Source organism: Camelus bactrianus, chromosome 2 (assembly GCF_048773025.1).
Source record: "Camelus bactrianus isolate YW-2024 breed Bactrian camel chromosome 2, ASM4877302v1, whole genome shotgun sequence".
NCBI classification, from domain to species: Eukaryota; Metazoa; Chordata; class Mammalia; order Artiodactyla; family Camelidae; genus Camelus; species Camelus bactrianus.
Window position 1 is genome coordinate 21914750 of NC_133540.1, and position 19157 is coordinate 21933906.

Sequence of the window (19157 nt, forward strand, 5' to 3'; positions counted from 1 at the left end):
AAGTGGCACACAAGCCTGCTTAAACATGAAATAGAAGATTTACAAAGGTGCCCTTAAAAAAAAAAAGACACCCTAAAAGCACTTGCAGATTTGCACATGGCATTTACTGATCTAGTTTCAAACGTCATTGGCAACCTAGTTTTCTAGCCTATGTTCTATTAAATCCTGCCTTTAAAAAACAATAATAATCAGGTAAAAGGACGAATTAAAAATGGTATGAATATCGCTCCAGATTACCCCGAAGAGAAAGAACACAGTGTCGGCTCTCATTCAAGGAGCGCACAGAGAGCTGTAAAAACCATATTTCCCAAGTTGTTATTGTTTGTGATGTACATTTAAGTGCACACAACATTTGCCTTTATGGCAGCTTTACTCTCAACACAGTCAATGGCAAAAGAGTTTCTGTACAATTGACTTTCTCATAAAACGGTTTAATTCCCTACTCATTTTGGCATAGGCTGTAGCTTGAGTTTCTTATATTCCAGCTTCTAGATCCTGAGTGTGTAAATTCTGCTGCGCGTGACAGACAGACCCGGGGCCGGGCTGAGAGGAATTTTCCTTTGTTATATGTACCCATATGAATCACAGCAGTTAGAAAGCTGTTTAGGGAGGGGGCGGGGCGGGTGGTGATGGGGGAATTAAGACAAAACTCCCATCACAGTGAATAGCTAGGCATTATGTCAAAATAGAAAGTTTTATTCTATGCTAAGCAACACCATAAAGTATTTGATGCCAATAAACAAATTTCACAATATTCTGTATCTCCTGGTAGAGAACTTCTTCATAGTCAAATACATGTGAATAGAAATCATTAGAAAAAAATTATGTTCATCGATGTGTGCTTTATCTAGCATTCCACAAGTCATAAATCACTAAAGAAAATTCTTAGTGAATTCATGTCCATATTTGAGTTAGTAATAGTAAATGCTGAGCCTACTATGAAGGCATTTAAATATTTAATGCTAATAATAAAAAGAAGATATATTGATATTGGTAGAGCTATAGCTATAAATTAGATATATGTGTTGATATAGAGACAGAAATATAGATATAGATGCTTTTAATCTGGACTCAAATCTTAATTTTAAAACAATGAATAGATACACAGAGTCCTATCTGTTTCACGTATTGAATTTATCAGATTTATGTGTGGCACTTATATTCAAGCCTGTGTATTCACCACCACGGCCAAGAAGGTAAGTTCGTAAAGACCTGCAGATATTTTAAAAATTAATTTTAAGGCACTAAAAATCTTTCAAAGCAGAAGTTAACAAACCTTTATTGATAAGATCCAGATAAAACATTTTTTAGCCTCTGCAGGCCATGCTGTCTCTGTTGTAAAGATTCAACTCTCTTTTTGTATCTCAATAGCACCAGGGCCCTAAACTACCAGTGAGACCATGTTCCAATTAAACTTTGCCTAAAAAAAATTAGCAGGGACCTGGACTTGGCCTATAGGTTCTTGTTTACTGATTTCTACCCCAAGATTTTCATAATCACCTTTTGTTAGATCTAAATGTAGCATTGTTTTTAAGGAGGAAAACTTATTCCTGTAATTTTTGTTTTGATTTTTTTCATTTGAAAATATCTACTTAAGTGTAAGTTTATTGCAGTTCTTGAACATAATATTTTGACTGGCTTCTTCCTTTGGGCCATTATTGGGAACAATACAAATTGTTGAAATTCCACAGAAAATATAATCCACAATCACAAGAATTAACTTTAGCCATCACAGTTATCAGGTCTTCAGGTATTCAGAATCTTTTTTATGTCCAAAATTTGGCTAACTGCACACTAATAAGACAAGCAATTTATTGTTTTATTCTATATTATTCACTTCCCTTCTTCTGAAATTAAGTCTTTTTTATGTATTTTAGGTAAACCACCAAAACAAATAAACAAACAGAAGACCCATACATTCTGGGACCTGGGCAATGCGCTAACCCCTGGTAACTCACCCAGATTATATGAATTAAATTGCAATACTACATATGATGGGAAAGCATTTTGAAGCAATCATAGATCTAATAAATATGCTTAGTACAAGTCTGAAAAACAAAGGTGTTTCAAACCACTGTTTCACGAAGTAACTCACAAGGAAGGTGAACTTCCTAACTATATCCAGTTCATCTGTTTCCGTGCAGATTGACGTCTTGAGTTGCATTATGCTAAACCTCCAGCAATAAAGCAGAACATTAAATACACCAGACATTTTTCCCCTTACATGATATTTAATAGTATATGTTTCTGTGTAATCAATTGCTGGTTGTCAGCTGGACAAAACTGCAACATTAAAATATGATTCTAAATGGACTTACTAGCATTAAGTTTACATTATTATTATTTATATAGTTCTGTGATAGCATCGATTTGTGGAACAGTAAAATTCTCACTATACCATTTCAGGTCAGAATCATAGAAAGATACATGCTTCTATGAGTATTAATACACAATGATCATAGAATCAACGTTAGCCATTTATAAAATAGATTAGATGGAAGATGATAATGAACTGAACTTGAAACCAAAGCAACTGCTATTCTTTCTGTAAAAGAAGACAATCTGATATCATCAAATTCTCAGTGTATGTATTCAAGGTGCAGAGAGTTCACTAGGGTAAGGAAATTCTTCTTATAATTTATCTAAGTTGTATCAAGGGCTTCTAGTAGCTACAATGAATACAGAGCATTTCATCTTGTACCATTTGAAAAGCCCTGTGTATCTTTTTTGTTTTTTTTTTTTACCTTGGGAGTGATACTTTATTGATTCTACCAACTTTGAAAAAAAATTAAGTCATTTGAACTTAATTAGTGGGCAAATGAACAACATTATACATTACCATAAATCTAAGCTAAGAATTAAAATATCACACAAGCTTTTAAGGGTAAATATACTTCAGAAACAGTCTGAGAACTTGGAGGTGGAACCAACTAAAGATTAGAAATCACAGGTTGATCACTGACCTATTTGAATGATGGAAATTGTATATATTGAAAATGTTACAATTTCAGTCTGGATGATTGTAACAGAAAAGGACAAATCTGGCTGCATATGAGATCTGTTCCTTTGACTTCAACCCCGGGCTCTGTTCCCTAGGCTTAGTCTTGCTGGTTCTGCACCTTCTGTAAAAGAGTGGTGCCTATAGCCTGACATAGAGAGGAGAGCCCATCCTCAAGGCTCTGACCTCTAAGGATATTAACACTGTTCCATTCCTATAGAGATAAACGTTGCGGAATAGAAAATAACGTTTGTCTTGTTGGAGATTTACAAGGACACCATGATCTAACCCATGTGGACAGCTGCAAGAACAAAGGATTCCAAGAACAAAGAATTCCCACACCAAGAAATTTGCAACAACCAAGCATCCCTCCCTCCCCTTTTTAGTATAAAGGGAGCCTGGATTCTGACTTGGGGAGGATGGTGCTCCAGGACATTAGTCTGCCACCTTCTTGGTCTGCTGGCTTTCCGAATAAAGTCGCTATTCCTTGCCCCAACACCTTGTCTCCAGATTTATTGGCCTGTCGTATGGCAAGCTGAACAAGTTTGTAGTTGGTAACATTATGACTATTAATAAGCAAATATTCTCTCCAGTATGAATAAATAAACAAGAAATAAACTTATAAATAAATAAGTGGCATTAAAGATGTTCAGTGATTTATTTATCTAGCATGTTAAAATAATTTGTCAAATAACTAATTCAGCAGTAGTTTTCCATAACAGTTCCCAATGATTTTGGGTACCATGAAAATAAATACCAGTAACTTTCAAATTTTAAATAATTGTCATCTCGGATTTACTAATTGGGTTTAGCATGAGTTTATCATAGTTATTTCTGTGCATATTTCCAGGTTGCATATAATTTGAATTGTGTGGGGCAAACTGAAGCCATCGTTTTTAATCAGGAAGAAATGGGATGTTATCTCAGCATGGCTTGGCATTCATTCTTCCCTCAATTTTACTCCAGGTGCATTTCACTGGGTGGATTTGGCCTCTGGACTGAATTGGCCACTTGGTGTCCCTAAGAAAAGCACCCTGATTGGGAAGCCATATGGTGCAATGCTGTAAGCTGTATCACACTGTGAGTCATATTTTGGCCGGCTTTGTTCTCACAGCTCAGAATTGTATCTGTGTAAATTTCTACACACTCACTGCTTATAGGTGTCATTAGGCTCACATTTTCTTTCTCTTTTTAAACACTTGCCATAAAAAAGTGTTGCTAGAGTTTAAACTTAAAGGCATCAGTCAAGAAGAGGAAGGAAACAGGAAGGGGGCACGTTGGGCTCACCCCGCATTTACCTTTAAAGAAGCAGTCTTCGTTGTGAACAATGGTAATCTTGTGCTTTTTCAGGCAGGCCGCTCTGTGCACTGCACAGTGGTTTTCATAGAACTCTCCATCAGATCCACACACAGGTTTGTAGTGCCGATTGCAAAGGTCCACGCAGGCGCATTCCGCTTGCCCCGTCTCTCTGCTGAGAACGCAATGCCTTCCCAAACCACAGTATTTGTTTTCACAAGATCCCCAAGGGCCATCCTGAATCAGGAATCCTGAGGACAAAGAACAGAAAATCATTTGGATACTTATGTCCAAATTATATGCTGTGGTCAATGTTTCAAATGAAAAGAACAAAAAAAAAAAGTCTAAGAAAAATATAATATAATCAGGGTTCCATTGTGTTTAGCAGAGAAGGGACTTGTGGCAGAACTAGCAGATGAACGTTTTACAAAATACGTTTGACATTTTCCCCTTCTTTCCTCCTCCTTGAACTCTCACGTCCCAACCCAATGAGGATTATAGTCTTTAAGTACAAGGGCTGAAAAGTCAAACTGCCTCAATTCAAATTCTCTACAACTTACTAGCTTTATGTCTTTGGATAAATTGCTTCTATTTGCCACGTTGTACCACCTTCAATATGGGGTTAAGAGTATAGACCATCTCCTAGAAGTGTAGCAAACGTTGCATGTACTAATCCTCAGAAAGCACAGCCCTGGCACACAGTAAATGTTTAACAAATGTCACATTTCACATTCACAGCATTCCAATAAGAGAAAGGAAATGTCTGTATAGAAGGCAGGAAATAAGGGGGAATAGCAATGAAAAACAGTGTCTTGAAAACTTCTTGTGGGGTTCGAACAGCAGATCCTTTCTTGTCTGACCTTTGCCACTTGGCAATCACAGATGCATTTCTTGAGCAAATGAACAAATCATGAAGAATCTGTCTTGTTATTCAGTCTAACAATCTCCACTGGCATCAGAAAAGTACAGGTGGATCAAATAGTCTTGTACTAAAATCAAACTAAGCGACTTCAGTCCTTTTGCTTTTATGGGTAAATTGGCTTTTCTTGTTTGAGAATGTTATCTAACTGAAAAGTAAAGAAGTCTATATATAAATTTCTCTCTCACCATATATATCTATTTGTGTGTGTATATATATATATTCAGGAATAATATGTACACATATATACATGCATATATATGTGTGCATACATATATTTACTGTCAGTGACAATTATATATTGCAAAAAAAAAGAAACAACTTTTGAGTGGTTATAAACTTAAATTATAGTAATTTTATTGGATGCTTAGAGTATATTTTCCGATGATTGGTTTAAAAGCCATCTCTCTACATGACTGCATCATAATGATTGAGAGTATGGATTCTGATCCCAGATTTTAAATCACAGCTCCAACAGTTGCAAACTTCAGAACTTTGGGTGGGTACCTAACCATCTGTAACTCAGTTTCCTCATCTGTAAAAGGAGGATAATTGTATATCCTTGGAGGTTTACTAAGATTAAAGGGCTTGAGAGAGAGAGAGATCAAGATGGTGGAGGAGGAAGAGACAGGGCTCACCACCCCTCACAAACATGTCAAAACTATAAATGCATATAGAGTGACTTTTGCTGAAATCTACCTGGGATGAACAAAACAGCTTTTCTACAACCAAGGCTATAACTAAAGGTTCACATGGAGTCTGATAGGAAGGGAGAAGGGGTCAGGCACAGACCTGCATCCCTGGTGGAGGACATAGAAGAGGAGGGGATACACAGGCTTGGGAATCCTCCCTGGGGAGCAAGGGATTCAAGCTACACGTTAGATACCACAACCTGTGGGTCCAACACCAGAAAAGTGAGTTCTCTAAGCTGGTTTGAAAATGAGCTTCTTGGAAGTCTATAAGGAACCCAGTCTCCGGGCTTAAAGAGCACAGACACAGACTTAATCCTATTCACATCACAGAGGCAGCAGATTGCAACTCCCTGGGGCCCTGGCCAGGCTGCCAGCACTTCCCCAGCACACCCTCAGCCTGCCTACGCTCCTGCTCCAGCCCATCATGCTCCGGTGCTACTACACCCACTACTATGGAGGCTGTCATTGCCAATGGGAGTGTGCACACTCGGAGGGGATGGGGCCAGCTCAGACCCCAGACCAGGGCAGATGCAGTCATTGCCAGCTCATGAGTTCCTGTGCATACTTGAGTGGGGGCAGGGCCAGCTCACTGGTGTTGCACTACATCTGCAGCCCCTACACAAAGCATGTGCACCTGGGGCAAATGTGAAAGCAGCACAGAAGTGCAGCCCCAAGCACTCAGGTGCTCTGCCCCTGCCCTAGTTAGGGCAGTAAGGTCTACTGAGCATAGAAGCAGCCCTGGCTTGCGCCTGGCTCTGGCTCTGGCCTCACCAACTCCAGCCCAACCTCCCAGCAACACACCAAATCCAGAGGACGATGCAACCTGTGCTTCCTTCAGACCTAGCACTCCCACCAGAGCCACAGAACATACCCAGACTGAATAGGGATGCTCCCATGCAAAGACACTCCATCAAGATTGGGGTGGGTAATCTAACTAGCTTTACCAAATTTTATAGAGACAAAGAAATTTAAACAAAAATGAAAAGAAAGGAATGCTTCAAATGAAAGAATAATAACAACAAAACCCCCAAAATATCCTAAAGAAATAGAGAAATGTAATTTACTGATAGAGTTTGAAGCAACAGAAACAAGAAGGCTAACTGAACTGGGGAAAACATAGATGAACAAAGTAAAATTTTAACAAAGAACTGGAACATACAAAAAAGAACCAGTGAGAACTCACGAATTCAATAAATAAAACAAAAAACACAATAGAGGGAATTAACAGCAGACGAGGTGATAAGAACACATAAGTGAGCTGGAAAGTAGAATAATGGAAATCACTCAATAGGAGCAGCAAAAAGAAAAACTTTTTTTTTTAAATGAGCATAGTTGAAAGAATCTCTGGGTAAGCATGAGGTGTACAAACATTTATATTATAAGGGGTTGAGAAAGAAAAGAGAGAAAGGATAGAAATATATTTGATCAAATTATGGCTGAAAACTTCCTGAAACTGAAGAAGGAAACAGGTATCCAGGTCAGGAGGCACAGAAGGTCACAAACAACATGAACTCACATATCATAATTAAAATGGCAAAGGTTAAAGACAAAAAGAGAATTCTACAGGCAGCAAGAGGAAAAACAGAGCCACTCACCAGGGAACCCCCATAAGGCTATCAGCTCATTTCTCTGCAGAAACTTTGCTGGTCAGGAGGGATTAACATGATATATTTAAAATATTGAAAGATAAAAGCTGTAACCTAGGAAACTCTACGTAGCAAGTTTATCATTTAGAATTGAAGGATAAAGAGCTTCCCAGATAAGCAAAATCTGAGTTAATCAATATTAAATTGACCTTACAAGCAGTGTTAAAAGTTTCACTTAACAGTGAAAAAGAAAAGGCTACAATAAGAAATAAGAAATTATAGCGTACAAAAAAATTCCACTAGTAAAGGCAAGTATATTGTAAAGGCTGTGAATCAATTACTTAAATAAGCTGTTATGAAGATTAAAAGACAAAAAATTATAAAATCAACTATAGCTGCAATCAGTAGCTAAGAGATAGACATTATGATGTAAAATATGACATCAAAAGCATAGAACATGGTTTGGGGAGTAAAAAAAAACACATAGGTTTTAGAATGTGTTTTTACTTAAATGATTATCAGGTTAAATCAAGTAGATATAGGCCAACAGATATGAATGCCATGGTAACCATAAATCAAAAACCTACAATGGGTATAGAAAAACTAGAGAGAAAGAAATGCAAACACAACTCTGAAGAAAATCATCAAACCACAAAGAAAAAACTAAAAATTAAAAAAAAAAGTAGAAAAAAACCCCACAGAAAATAACAAAATGGCAATAAGTAAATATCTAGAAATAATCACTTTAAATGTCAATGGACTAAATACTCCAATCAAAAGACATAGGCTGGCTAACTGGATAGAAAACAAATGAACAAAAAACAAGACCCATCTATATGCTGCTTTCAGGAGAACCACCTTAGAGCTAAAGACACACAGACTGAAAGTGAGGGGATGGAAAAATATATTCCATGGGAAAATGTAAGCTGGGTAGACTTTTTGTTTTAAAGTAGATTTTAAAGCAAAGTATAAAATAAAGGACAAAGAAGGACATTATGTCATGATAATAAGATCAAAAAAATAAGAGGATATAACGTTTATAAACATATATGCACCTAATATAGGAGTACTTAAATATATAAGGCATAAAGGGAGAAATTGACAATAATACAATTGTAATAGGGGACTTTAAAATCACACTTACATCAATGGATAGATCATCCAGACAAAATTAATACGGAAACAATGGCCTTAAATGACAGATTATAACTGATGGAGTTAGTAGATATACGTAGTGCATTACAGCCCAGAACATCAGAATACACATTCTTTTCCAGTACACATGAAACATTCTCAGGATAGTTCACATTCTAGGCCATAAAACAAGTCTAAACAAATTTAAGAGGATAGAAATTCTACCTAGCATCTTTTCCAACCACAAAGGTATGAAACAAAAAACGAATTACAGGAAGAAAAATGAGAAACATACAAGCACATGGAGAATAAACATCATGCTACTAAAAAACCAGTGGGTCAACAAAAGTTATCAAAAAGGAAATTAGAAAATACCTTGATACAAATAAAAATAAAAATACAACTTTTCAAAATGTATAGAACACAGCAAAAACAGTTCAGAGAGGGAAATTGTTAATGATACAGGCCTATCTGGAAAAGAATAAAAATCTCAAATAAACAACCTAACATCTAAAGAAATTAGAAAAAGAAGAACAAAGTCCACATTCAACAGAAGAAAGGAAACAATAAAGATTAGAGAGAAAATAAATGGAGACTTAAAAAAAAAAAAAAAGAAAAGTCAGTGAAACCAAGGGCTGTTTCTATAAATAAATAAATAAATAAATAAATAAATAAATAAATAAATAAATAAATAAATAAATGCCTTTAGCCAGACTTAATAATAAAAAAAGTATACCCACATAAACAAAATAAAAATGGAAGGTGATATATTACATCTGATCACAAAAATGCAATCATAAGAGAACATTATGAACAATGATATTCCAGAAATTGTACATCTGGAAGAAATGGATAAATTCTTAGAAACATATATGTCAAGACTGAATAAGAAGCAATAGATAATCTGAACAGACTGATTTCTAGTATTGAAATTGAGTCAGTGACCAATAAACTGCTGACAAACCAAAATCCAGGATGAGATGTTTTCACAGGGGAATTCTACTTGACTTACTATGTTTCTTTCTCAAACTATTCCAAAAAATGAAGAGGTGAGAACACTCCAAATTCACTCTAGAGGTTACCATTACTTTGATACCAAAACCATACAAAGACACTAAAAATGAAAATTACAGGCCAATATCCCTGATGAATATAGATGCAAAAATCCTCAACAAACTGAATGCAACAATATATAAAAAGGATCATTCACCATGATCAAGTGGGATTTATTTCAAGGATGCAAGAATGGTTCAATATCTGCAAATCAGTCAATGTGCTACACCACGTTAAGAAAACAAAGGATAAAAAGCATATAATCATCTTGATGCATGCAGAAAAGGCATTTGATCAAATTCAACACATATTCATGATAAAAACTGTCAACAAAGTAGATGTTTAAGAAACATTACCTTAACATAATAAAGGCCATTATGACAAACCCACAGCTAGCATCATACTCAGTAGTGAAAACCTGAAAGCTTTTTCTCTAAAATCAGTAAAATCAGGAACAAGACAAAGATAGCCACTCTCATCATTTATATTTAACATAGTATTTGAAGTCCTAGTGACATAAATCAAATAAGAAAAAAGAATTACAAGGCGTTCAAATTGGAAGAGAAGATGTAAAACTATCACTATTTGGAAATGACGTAATACTATATACAGAAAACTCTAAAGTCTCCACCAAAAAAACTAATGAATGAATCCAGTAAAGTTGCAAGATACAAGATTAAGAAACAAAAGTTGGCTTCTTTTCTATACACTAAAAATGAAATATCAAAAAGAGAAAGCAAGAAAATAATCCCATTTACGATAGTATCAAAAAGAATAAACACATAGGAATAAACTTAATCAAGGAGGTGAAGTCTTATACTTTGAAACTATGAGACAATGAGGAAGGAAACTAAAGATGATGCAATGAAATGGAAAAATATCCTGTATTCATATATTGAAAAGAATAATATTGTTGAAATGTCCATACTACGTAAAGCAATGTACAGTTTTAGCATAATCCTTATCAATCTATATACTCATGACATTTTTCACAGAAATAGAACAAATAATCCTAAAATTTATATGGAAGCACAAAATACCCTGAATAGACAAAGCTATCGTGAGAAAAAAGAACAAAACTAAAGGGATCACGTTACCTGACTTCAGATACTACAAAACTAAACTGATCAAAACAATATGATACTGGCACAAAAACAGACACATACATCAATGGCACAGAAGAGTGAGATTAGAAATAAGCTCACACACATATGGCCAATTCATCTATGTTAAAGGAGGCAAAAATATATAATGGGGAAAAGATAGTTTCTTCAATAAGTGGTGTTGGAAAACTGGACAGTGTAGTGACATGTAGAAGAATGAAATTAGAATGTTTTATCACACCTTATACAAAAAATAAACTCAAAGTAGATTAAAGACTTACATGTAAATCAAGAAACCATAAAACTCCTAGAAAAAATCATAGGCAGTACACTCTTCGACATACATATTAGCAATATTTTTTTATCTTTTTCCTTAAGCAAGGGAAACAAAAGCAAAAATAAACAAATGGGACCAAATTACCCTTAAAAGCTTTTGCACAACGAGGAAAACTATCAGCAAAACAAAAGAGCCGCCTACTGAATGAGAGAAGATACTTGCAAATGATATGTCTAGTAAGAGGGTAATATCCAGAATATATGAAGAGCTTATATAATTCAATATCAAAAAAACAAACAACCCAATTAAAAAATGGGCAAAAGATCTGATAGATTTTCCCAAAGATGACATCCAGGTGGCCAACAGGCACATGAAAAGATGCTCAACATTACTAACCATCAGGGGAATGAAAATCAAGACCACAGAGAGATATTACCTCACACTTATCAGAATGGTTATTGTCAAAAACACAATGCATAAAGTTGCGGGGATGTGAAGAAAAGGGAACCCAACCTAACTGTTAGTAGGAGTGTAAATTGGCATATCCCCTATGGAAAACAGTATGGAGGTTCTTCAAATAATTAAAAATAGAATTACCATATGATCCAGAAATTCCACTCCTGGGTATATACCCAGGAAAATTGAAAAAATAATTCCCCCCAAAAAATGCACCCTGATGTTTCTAGCAGCATTATTTACAATATCCAAGATATGGAAGCAAACCAAATGTCCATCGACAGATGAAAGGATAAAGAAGATGAGCATATACATACATATATATATATATTATGGAATATTACTCAGCCATAAAAAATAATGAAATTTTGCTATTTGGAGCAACATGGATAGAACTGAAGGGTATTATGCTTAGTGAAATAAGTCAGATGGAGAAAGACACATGTTATATGCTTTCATTTATATTTGGAATCTAAAAAAATAAAACAAAATAATGACTATAACAAAGCAGAAACAGACTCATAGATGCAGGGAACAAACTAGTAGTTATCAACAAGGGGACGAGGGGAATGGGTTGGGGGTAGGGGATTAAGACATACAACTACTAAGTATAATATAAACAAGATATGAGGATACAATGTACACAGAGAAAATATAGCCAATATTCTATAATAACTTTAAATCTAGCATAATCTATAAAAATATCCAGTCACTATGTTGTACACCTGAAACTAATATGACATTGTAAATCAACCAAACTTCATATGAAGAAAAAAGTCTTGGCAATTCAGCAAGGTAGCAGGTTACAAGATTAACGTTCAAAAATCAGTTGCATTTCTGTATACTAATGATAAATCAACAGAAAAAGAAAGTAAAGAAACAGTCCCCTTTAAAATAGCACCCAAAGTAATAAAATATCTAGGAATAAATCTAACCAAGGAGGTGAAAGAATTTTACACAGAAAACTATAAACCATTGATGAAGGAAATTAAAGTAGACTTTAAAAAATGGAAAGATATCCCATGCTCTTGGATTGGAAGAATCAATATTGTTAAAATGGTCACACTGCCCAAGGCAATCTACAGATTTAATGCAATCCCTATCAAATTACCCAGGACATATTTCACAGAACTAGAACAAATCATAATAAAATTTATATGGAACCACAAAAGACCTAGAATTGCCAAAGCATTACTGAAGAGAAAGAAAGAGGCTGGAGGAGTAACTCTCCCAGACTTCAGACAATACTGTAGAGCTACAGGCATCAAGACAGCATGGTATTGGTACAAAAAACAGACATATAGACCAATGGAACAGAATAGAGAGCCCAGAAATGAACCCACAAACTTTTGGTCAACTCATCTTCGACAAAGGAGGCAAGAATATACAATGGAATAAAGACAGTCTCTTCAGCAAATGGTGTTGAGAAAACTGGACAGCAGCATGTAAAACAATGAAGCTAGAACACTCCCTTACACCATAGACAAAAATCAACTCAAAATGGATCAAAGACTTAAACATAAGACAAGATACAATAAACCTCCTAGAGGAAAATATAGGCAAAACATTATCTCACATACATCTCAAAAATGCTCTCCTAGAGCAGTCTACTCAAGCAATGGAAATAAAAGCAAGAATAAACAAATGGGACCTAATGAAACTTACAAGCTTCTGCACAGCAAAGGAAACCGTAAGTAAAACAAAGCAACACCTACAGAATGGGAGAAAATTTTTGCAAATGAAACTGACAAAGGCTTGATCTCCAGAATATATAAGCAGCTCATATGACATAATAAGAAACAAACAAACAACCCAATCCAAAAATGGGCAGAGGATCTAAACAAGCAATTCTCCAAGGAAGACATACAAATGATCAATAGGCACATGAAAAAATGCTCAATATCACTAATTATCAGAGAAATGCAAATCAAACCTACAACGAGGTATCACCTCACACCAGTCAGAATGGCCATCATTCAAATGTCCACAAATGACAAATGCTAGACAGGCTGTAGAGAAAAGGGAACCCTCCTTCACTGCTGGTAGGAACGCAGTTTGGTGCAGCCACTGTGGAAAACAGTATGGAGATTCCTAAGAAGACTAGGAATAGAATTACTGTATGACACAGGAATCCCACTCCTGGGCATATATCCAGAAGGAACTCTACTTCAGGATGACACCTGCGCCCCAATGTTCATAGCAGCATTATTTACAATAGCCAAGACATGGAAACAGCCTAAATGTCCATCAACAGATGACTGGATAAAGAAGCTGTGGTATATTTATACAATGAAATACTACTCAGCCATAAAAACCGACAACATAATGCCATTTGCAGCAACATGGATGCTCCTGGAGAATGTCATTCTAAGTGAAGTAAGCCAGAAAGAGAAAGAAAAATACCATATGAGATCGCTTATATGTGGAATCTAAAACCAACCAACCAACCAACAAACAAACAAAGCATAAATACAAAACAGAAATAGACTCACAGACATAGAATACAAACTTGTGGTTGCCAAGGGGGTGGGGGGGTGAGAAGAGAGAGACTGGGATTTCAAAATTGTAGAATAGATAAACAAGATTATACTGTATAGCACAGGGAAATATATACAAGATCTTGTGGTAACTCACAGAGAAAAAAATGTGACAATGAATATATGTATGTTCATGTATAACTGAAAAATTGTGCTCTACACTGGAATTTGACACAACATTGTAAAATGATTATAAACCAATTAAAATGTTAAAAAAAAAAGTCTTGGCATATGTAAAACTCCATTTGTATGTTAGTTATTGTTATTACTATTTTTAGAAACTAGTTTTCATAAGAACAGACATACACAAATAAAAATGTATTTCAATAATCAATTATATTTGTTTTTTAAATAATACCTAAGAGGTATTTTTATGTTCATATAATTATGTGTATTTCCAAATAGAATTTAGAAAAATTAAAATGACAGGAAAAAGGACCAACACTATTAATAGTATAATTAAGAAAATAATTTATAATTTTTGATAGTAGTATAAATTGGAACAAATCTTCTAGAAAACAACTTAAAATTATTTGGTCTCTGACATCATGATCTAATTGTTGAGAAAACATTCTATAACACTTAGAACAAAAAATAAGAAAAAGATTATTTACTGAACCAAGCTTTCCAATGCAGTATTATTTTAAATAACTGATAATGACACTGAAATATTTAGTAGATTTTAAAAAATATATATTAATGCAATTCTTCTTGAAGTCTGGCATTTAGAATGGCCTAGAGAAGTTTTATAACACAGATTCCACCTTCACTTTACCCGAGAAGTTCTGATTCAGTGGATCTGGAGTAAAGCCCCAAATTTATATTTCTAATTTCCCAGGTGATCATGATATTTTTGTTTCTGGGGTCAAACTTTTGGGCCTTTGGCTTAATGAAATCTTAGCTGCTAATTAAAGTAATATAACACAAGCAAAAAACTAGGTAAATAATTATAAAATGTTCTTAAGTGGAAAAGATGAGACATTTAGGTTATGATATAAACCAGACATAAGAATGCAAGTATTTGGATAAAATTAAGAAAATATATGGAAAAATGAACACAATTCATTAGCTAATTGGATATGATACCAGGGAAAATTTTCTACTTTTACATAATTTTTTTAACGTTCAATGCAATACATTAAAAAAGAAAGTCCGTAGTTGTGTCAGTTACAACTGTAAAATAATGACTGGTTTCGTTTTGGAAAATCTTTTTTCTCACCCTTATACCAGTACGTATGCCAATTGTTGATCTAATGTTTATAGGATCCAAATTGGGGCTGCCATTATAACACAGTTGTGTTTTGTCTAGTTTTATATCTTGTATTTGTTTATTTCCCTACCATCTTGCTAACAACTAGTTTCTTACTATCAAATAGTTTAAGATTTATCAATTGGGTATTTTATTATTTATAATTGAAGAATGAGATTAAGGTAAAGTGGGTCAAAAGATTATTTTACATTTTTCTGTCACAAACTGAGGACACTAACTGAATCAGTAGAGTTTCCTTTTTGAGGAGGAATAATTTGCCATGAAGTGAGGTCATTTTGGTATATTTAGGTTGGTATATTTCCTAGATTCTCTCTTCTTAAAGTTTTCCTCTTCTGGCCTGTACTCCAGTTCAGAGAGTTGTGTTAGAATGGCCAATAGGACATTTTCTAGAAGTTAATGAACTGTTTTATACTAGCCAGAAGCTGTGTGTTGCATATAGCTGCTATGATTAAAATAAATTTAATTAATTCACATGCAATCCAAAAGAAAGCTCATATTATGTAAATGAACAGCTAGAACATATCCTTTCTGACAGTAATTATCCATGACTAGTGCTGAACGTAAGTTTCAGCTAAGATTAAATCAATTTAATCTGATCAGCACGTCAAAGATCTCTTTCAAGTATACTCAGTCAGATAACACACGAAGCGAATTTTAATCAAGAACTTATACCCTGCTCTCTCACAACTTGATGAAATGACGTTTGTTCCTCCAAAAGTGCTATATATTCAACAAGTGCAATATTTTGTAACCTCTGCTTTCAGAGCGTTACAAAAATCCCTCGGATTTAAAATAAATGTTACGGAAACATTAAAAGATGAAAGACACCAAATAATAAAGCAAAATCATTCTACGTAATTCTAAAGATGGTCTTTTCAGGTTCTCAATCATGAAGCAATCCTCTTCAAGTGACTTAATATATACTTTATCAAACAGGTTCTTAACAGAGAGTGGATCTAAGCTGAAATAAACTTTAATAAAATTATTATTTTTATGTGCAAGGTGCTATATTAGATGCTATAGAATAGACACAAAGAGCAGTTGTTGACACTTTTCCTAGGGGCTTACAAAGGGCATAAGTCAGGATAAGGTCCCAATGAGAGAGGCAAAGATTTAGGGACATATTTAGGGATGCAAAGGAGCGTGAGTTGGCTAATAACAGATACGGTCTCACAAATAATGTATCATGTCATGGTGGAAGTTATGTTCCAGGAATGGGTTAGGAGTTCAGAAGACTGACATAGGGATAGACAGGGTATGAAATAAAGGCTGATGCTGGATTTAAAACAGTAACAGCAGAGGGAAGAAAGAACCAGATTTGGATGAGCTAACAACTTCTAATGGTGATATATATATATGTATGTGTGTGTGTGTGTGTGTGTGTGTGTGTGTGTGTGTGTGTGTATAATTGATTTAGAGTGCCAAGTAATTTGAGGTGTTAATTCTCTCATAAAAATATATAATGTTTCAGTATGAAATGTTAAATACTATCTTAATTTTGACTTGTTAGAAAGAACAAAGGATTCTGGAGAAAAGGATTATTGTCTTTGCTTTTCCATTACCTATTAGTCTGACCTCTGCCAGGCTGCAATCTCTTTGCTCCAGATGATCAAATGGTAAGATAAAAGGAAACTGATAAACCACCTTTATAGTTACTCTCATCCAAAAAATACTTCCGTTTAAGAATGCTTGGCAAAACAGTTTCTAATAAAAGGTAATGTCTGAGAAGTACATTTAGTAATCTTTCTCTAGAATGCTTAATACTCAAACTTCACCTGCATTTAACAATCCTAGGCTCATAATCCCCTAATTTAAATAAAATTTGCATACCATAGAAATAGCATTAGCTATACAAAATGCAGAATTATTTTTAAGCTAGATTTTCTGAATTGCTTTGTTTATTCAAAGATTTTGTCATTATTTTGTTTTTGTATCATGTTATAGTTACAAAAATGGACTTGAAAGTCTGAGTCCTTTATGTGTATTCCAATTGTTACTACAAATGTGATTTTAGGCTAGTTAGTTAAAGTCACTGCGCCTCAGTTTCCCCACCTAACTGGAACAGAAGAAACTGTGTGTTATTTAAATGAATATGTAAAATGGAGGTAACCATAATCATTATAGTAGCACATGGTTGTTGAGGGGATTAAGTGAGATGACACACTGAAAATGCCTGGCATAGGGTGTTCATAAATGTAGTTATTAAAAAGTATCATTTACTGTAGTTTTGGCACATACAATATATTGGCTCAAGATCATTGGAATAAAGAAAGAACAGCCTTATGACTAGTTTTTGTTACATATTTTGAAATATGTGTTTTCAAATAATGCACCTAAATTTCTCAAGAGTATCCGCTAGATAAGAATTTCCCTCACTTGCAAAAAAAGCAAGCAAGCAAGCAAGCAAGCTCATATTTATTTAATGGAATATTTTGATTTAAAAATAAGAATTTTGGTGACATTTTGCTCTCTATGTATTGTGAAACTGTTAAATTCTTTAAATCCAAAATACAATTTCCCATTGCATACTGTAAACTCTAACAAAACACACTCAGCCCTGGCAAACTTCATGGCTAGTTCAAGTAAATAACCCAAACCTGAGAAGATTGAGCACAGTATGATCTTTTCAGGAGTTTTAATGACTAGGATGTGTATTTCCTGTGGCTAATTTGTAAAGGTGGTCAAAACAAGACTGCCTGACTGTAGGTCTGCCCGGTGGGCCACTGCTGAAACATTGTTTGAACGGTCCCATATCTGCAGTTCAGTGAATCTGGAACCTTTTTCTCCAACTTATTTCAGACAATCCATTGGACTTCTGCAGGCACCTTCATGAAATGCTGCAATCAAATTTATTTTAAAAGAAGTAAAGTTGCAAAAAGATAGGTATAAAAAAGCCTGGGGATTCAGTTAAATTGCATCTATCCAAATTTTAGTTTCTGTTTAGTGCAAATTAGTTTTTCCCAGTGCAGATGATTTTTGATCTGTCATTTCAAAGATTACATGATCTGGGGTCACTAACCAATATGGCAACAATTACTCCTTATTTCCTGGTCTCAACTGCATTATGAGCATTCTAATTATGACAGCTGAACCCTGGAAGAGCTGAAGAAATACTCTCAAAATTCCAGCTTCCACTTGTGACCTTCAATAATAAAATTATTTTTCCATATCATTAATTTTATCCTTTCTAAGTCCCATCTAAGAACCAATATTTCTCTATTAGTATCTCAATATTGTAAACTGTGTTGTACACTGGAAACAAATGCAACATTATAAAGCAACTGTACTTCAATAAAAAAATAAAATAAAATAAAAATTTTAAACTCTAGTCCCCTGAGAACTTAGAATACTTATAACTAATACTTTACCAGATAAAAACACTTTCATCATCTGTATTATTTATGTAGATCGTACAAATGGATCAGAAGCCAAAGAAATCTCACTCTCACAGTTTCCACTAGTGCCTAAAAATGTCTTAACATTATAGATAGGTAGACAGATAGATAGATAGACAAACAGATAAATCATAGGTGAATATATAGTTATTTAAGGCTTTCTTTTAGATATCCCTGATTATTAAAAGCAAAATGTCTGTTCTAAAATGTTTTAATTTAGTGAAGATTTTGAGTGATGTTAAAAAGAAGAAAAGCATTTCTTTTGCTTAGTATTTGGGTGCCACTGTCCACTAAGGTGTTGATAGGTATTGTAAAAAAGAAACTAAATTAATTAGCAGCCATTAAAGAAATGCTTTTTATTTTATGTAAGTCTATGCAATGAGAGTAAAGACATATGCTAAATCATCTGTGAGACTAAAAATACTTCAGGCTTTGGAATAA

General features: G+C 34.5%; 1 protein-coding gene across 1 annotated transcript in view; it reads right to left on the reverse strand.

The window, feature by feature from the left end:
• FSTL5 (follistatin like 5) overlaps positions 1-19157 on the reverse strand; it is a 667318-nt gene that overhangs the window by 431040 nt on the left and 217121 nt on the right. The window contains exon 4 of the mRNA XM_074376817.1: positions 4297-4545. Within this exon, the coding sequence (XP_074232918.1) occupies positions 4297-4545 (249 nt within the window). The remainder of the gene's footprint in view (positions 1-4296; positions 4546-19157) is intronic.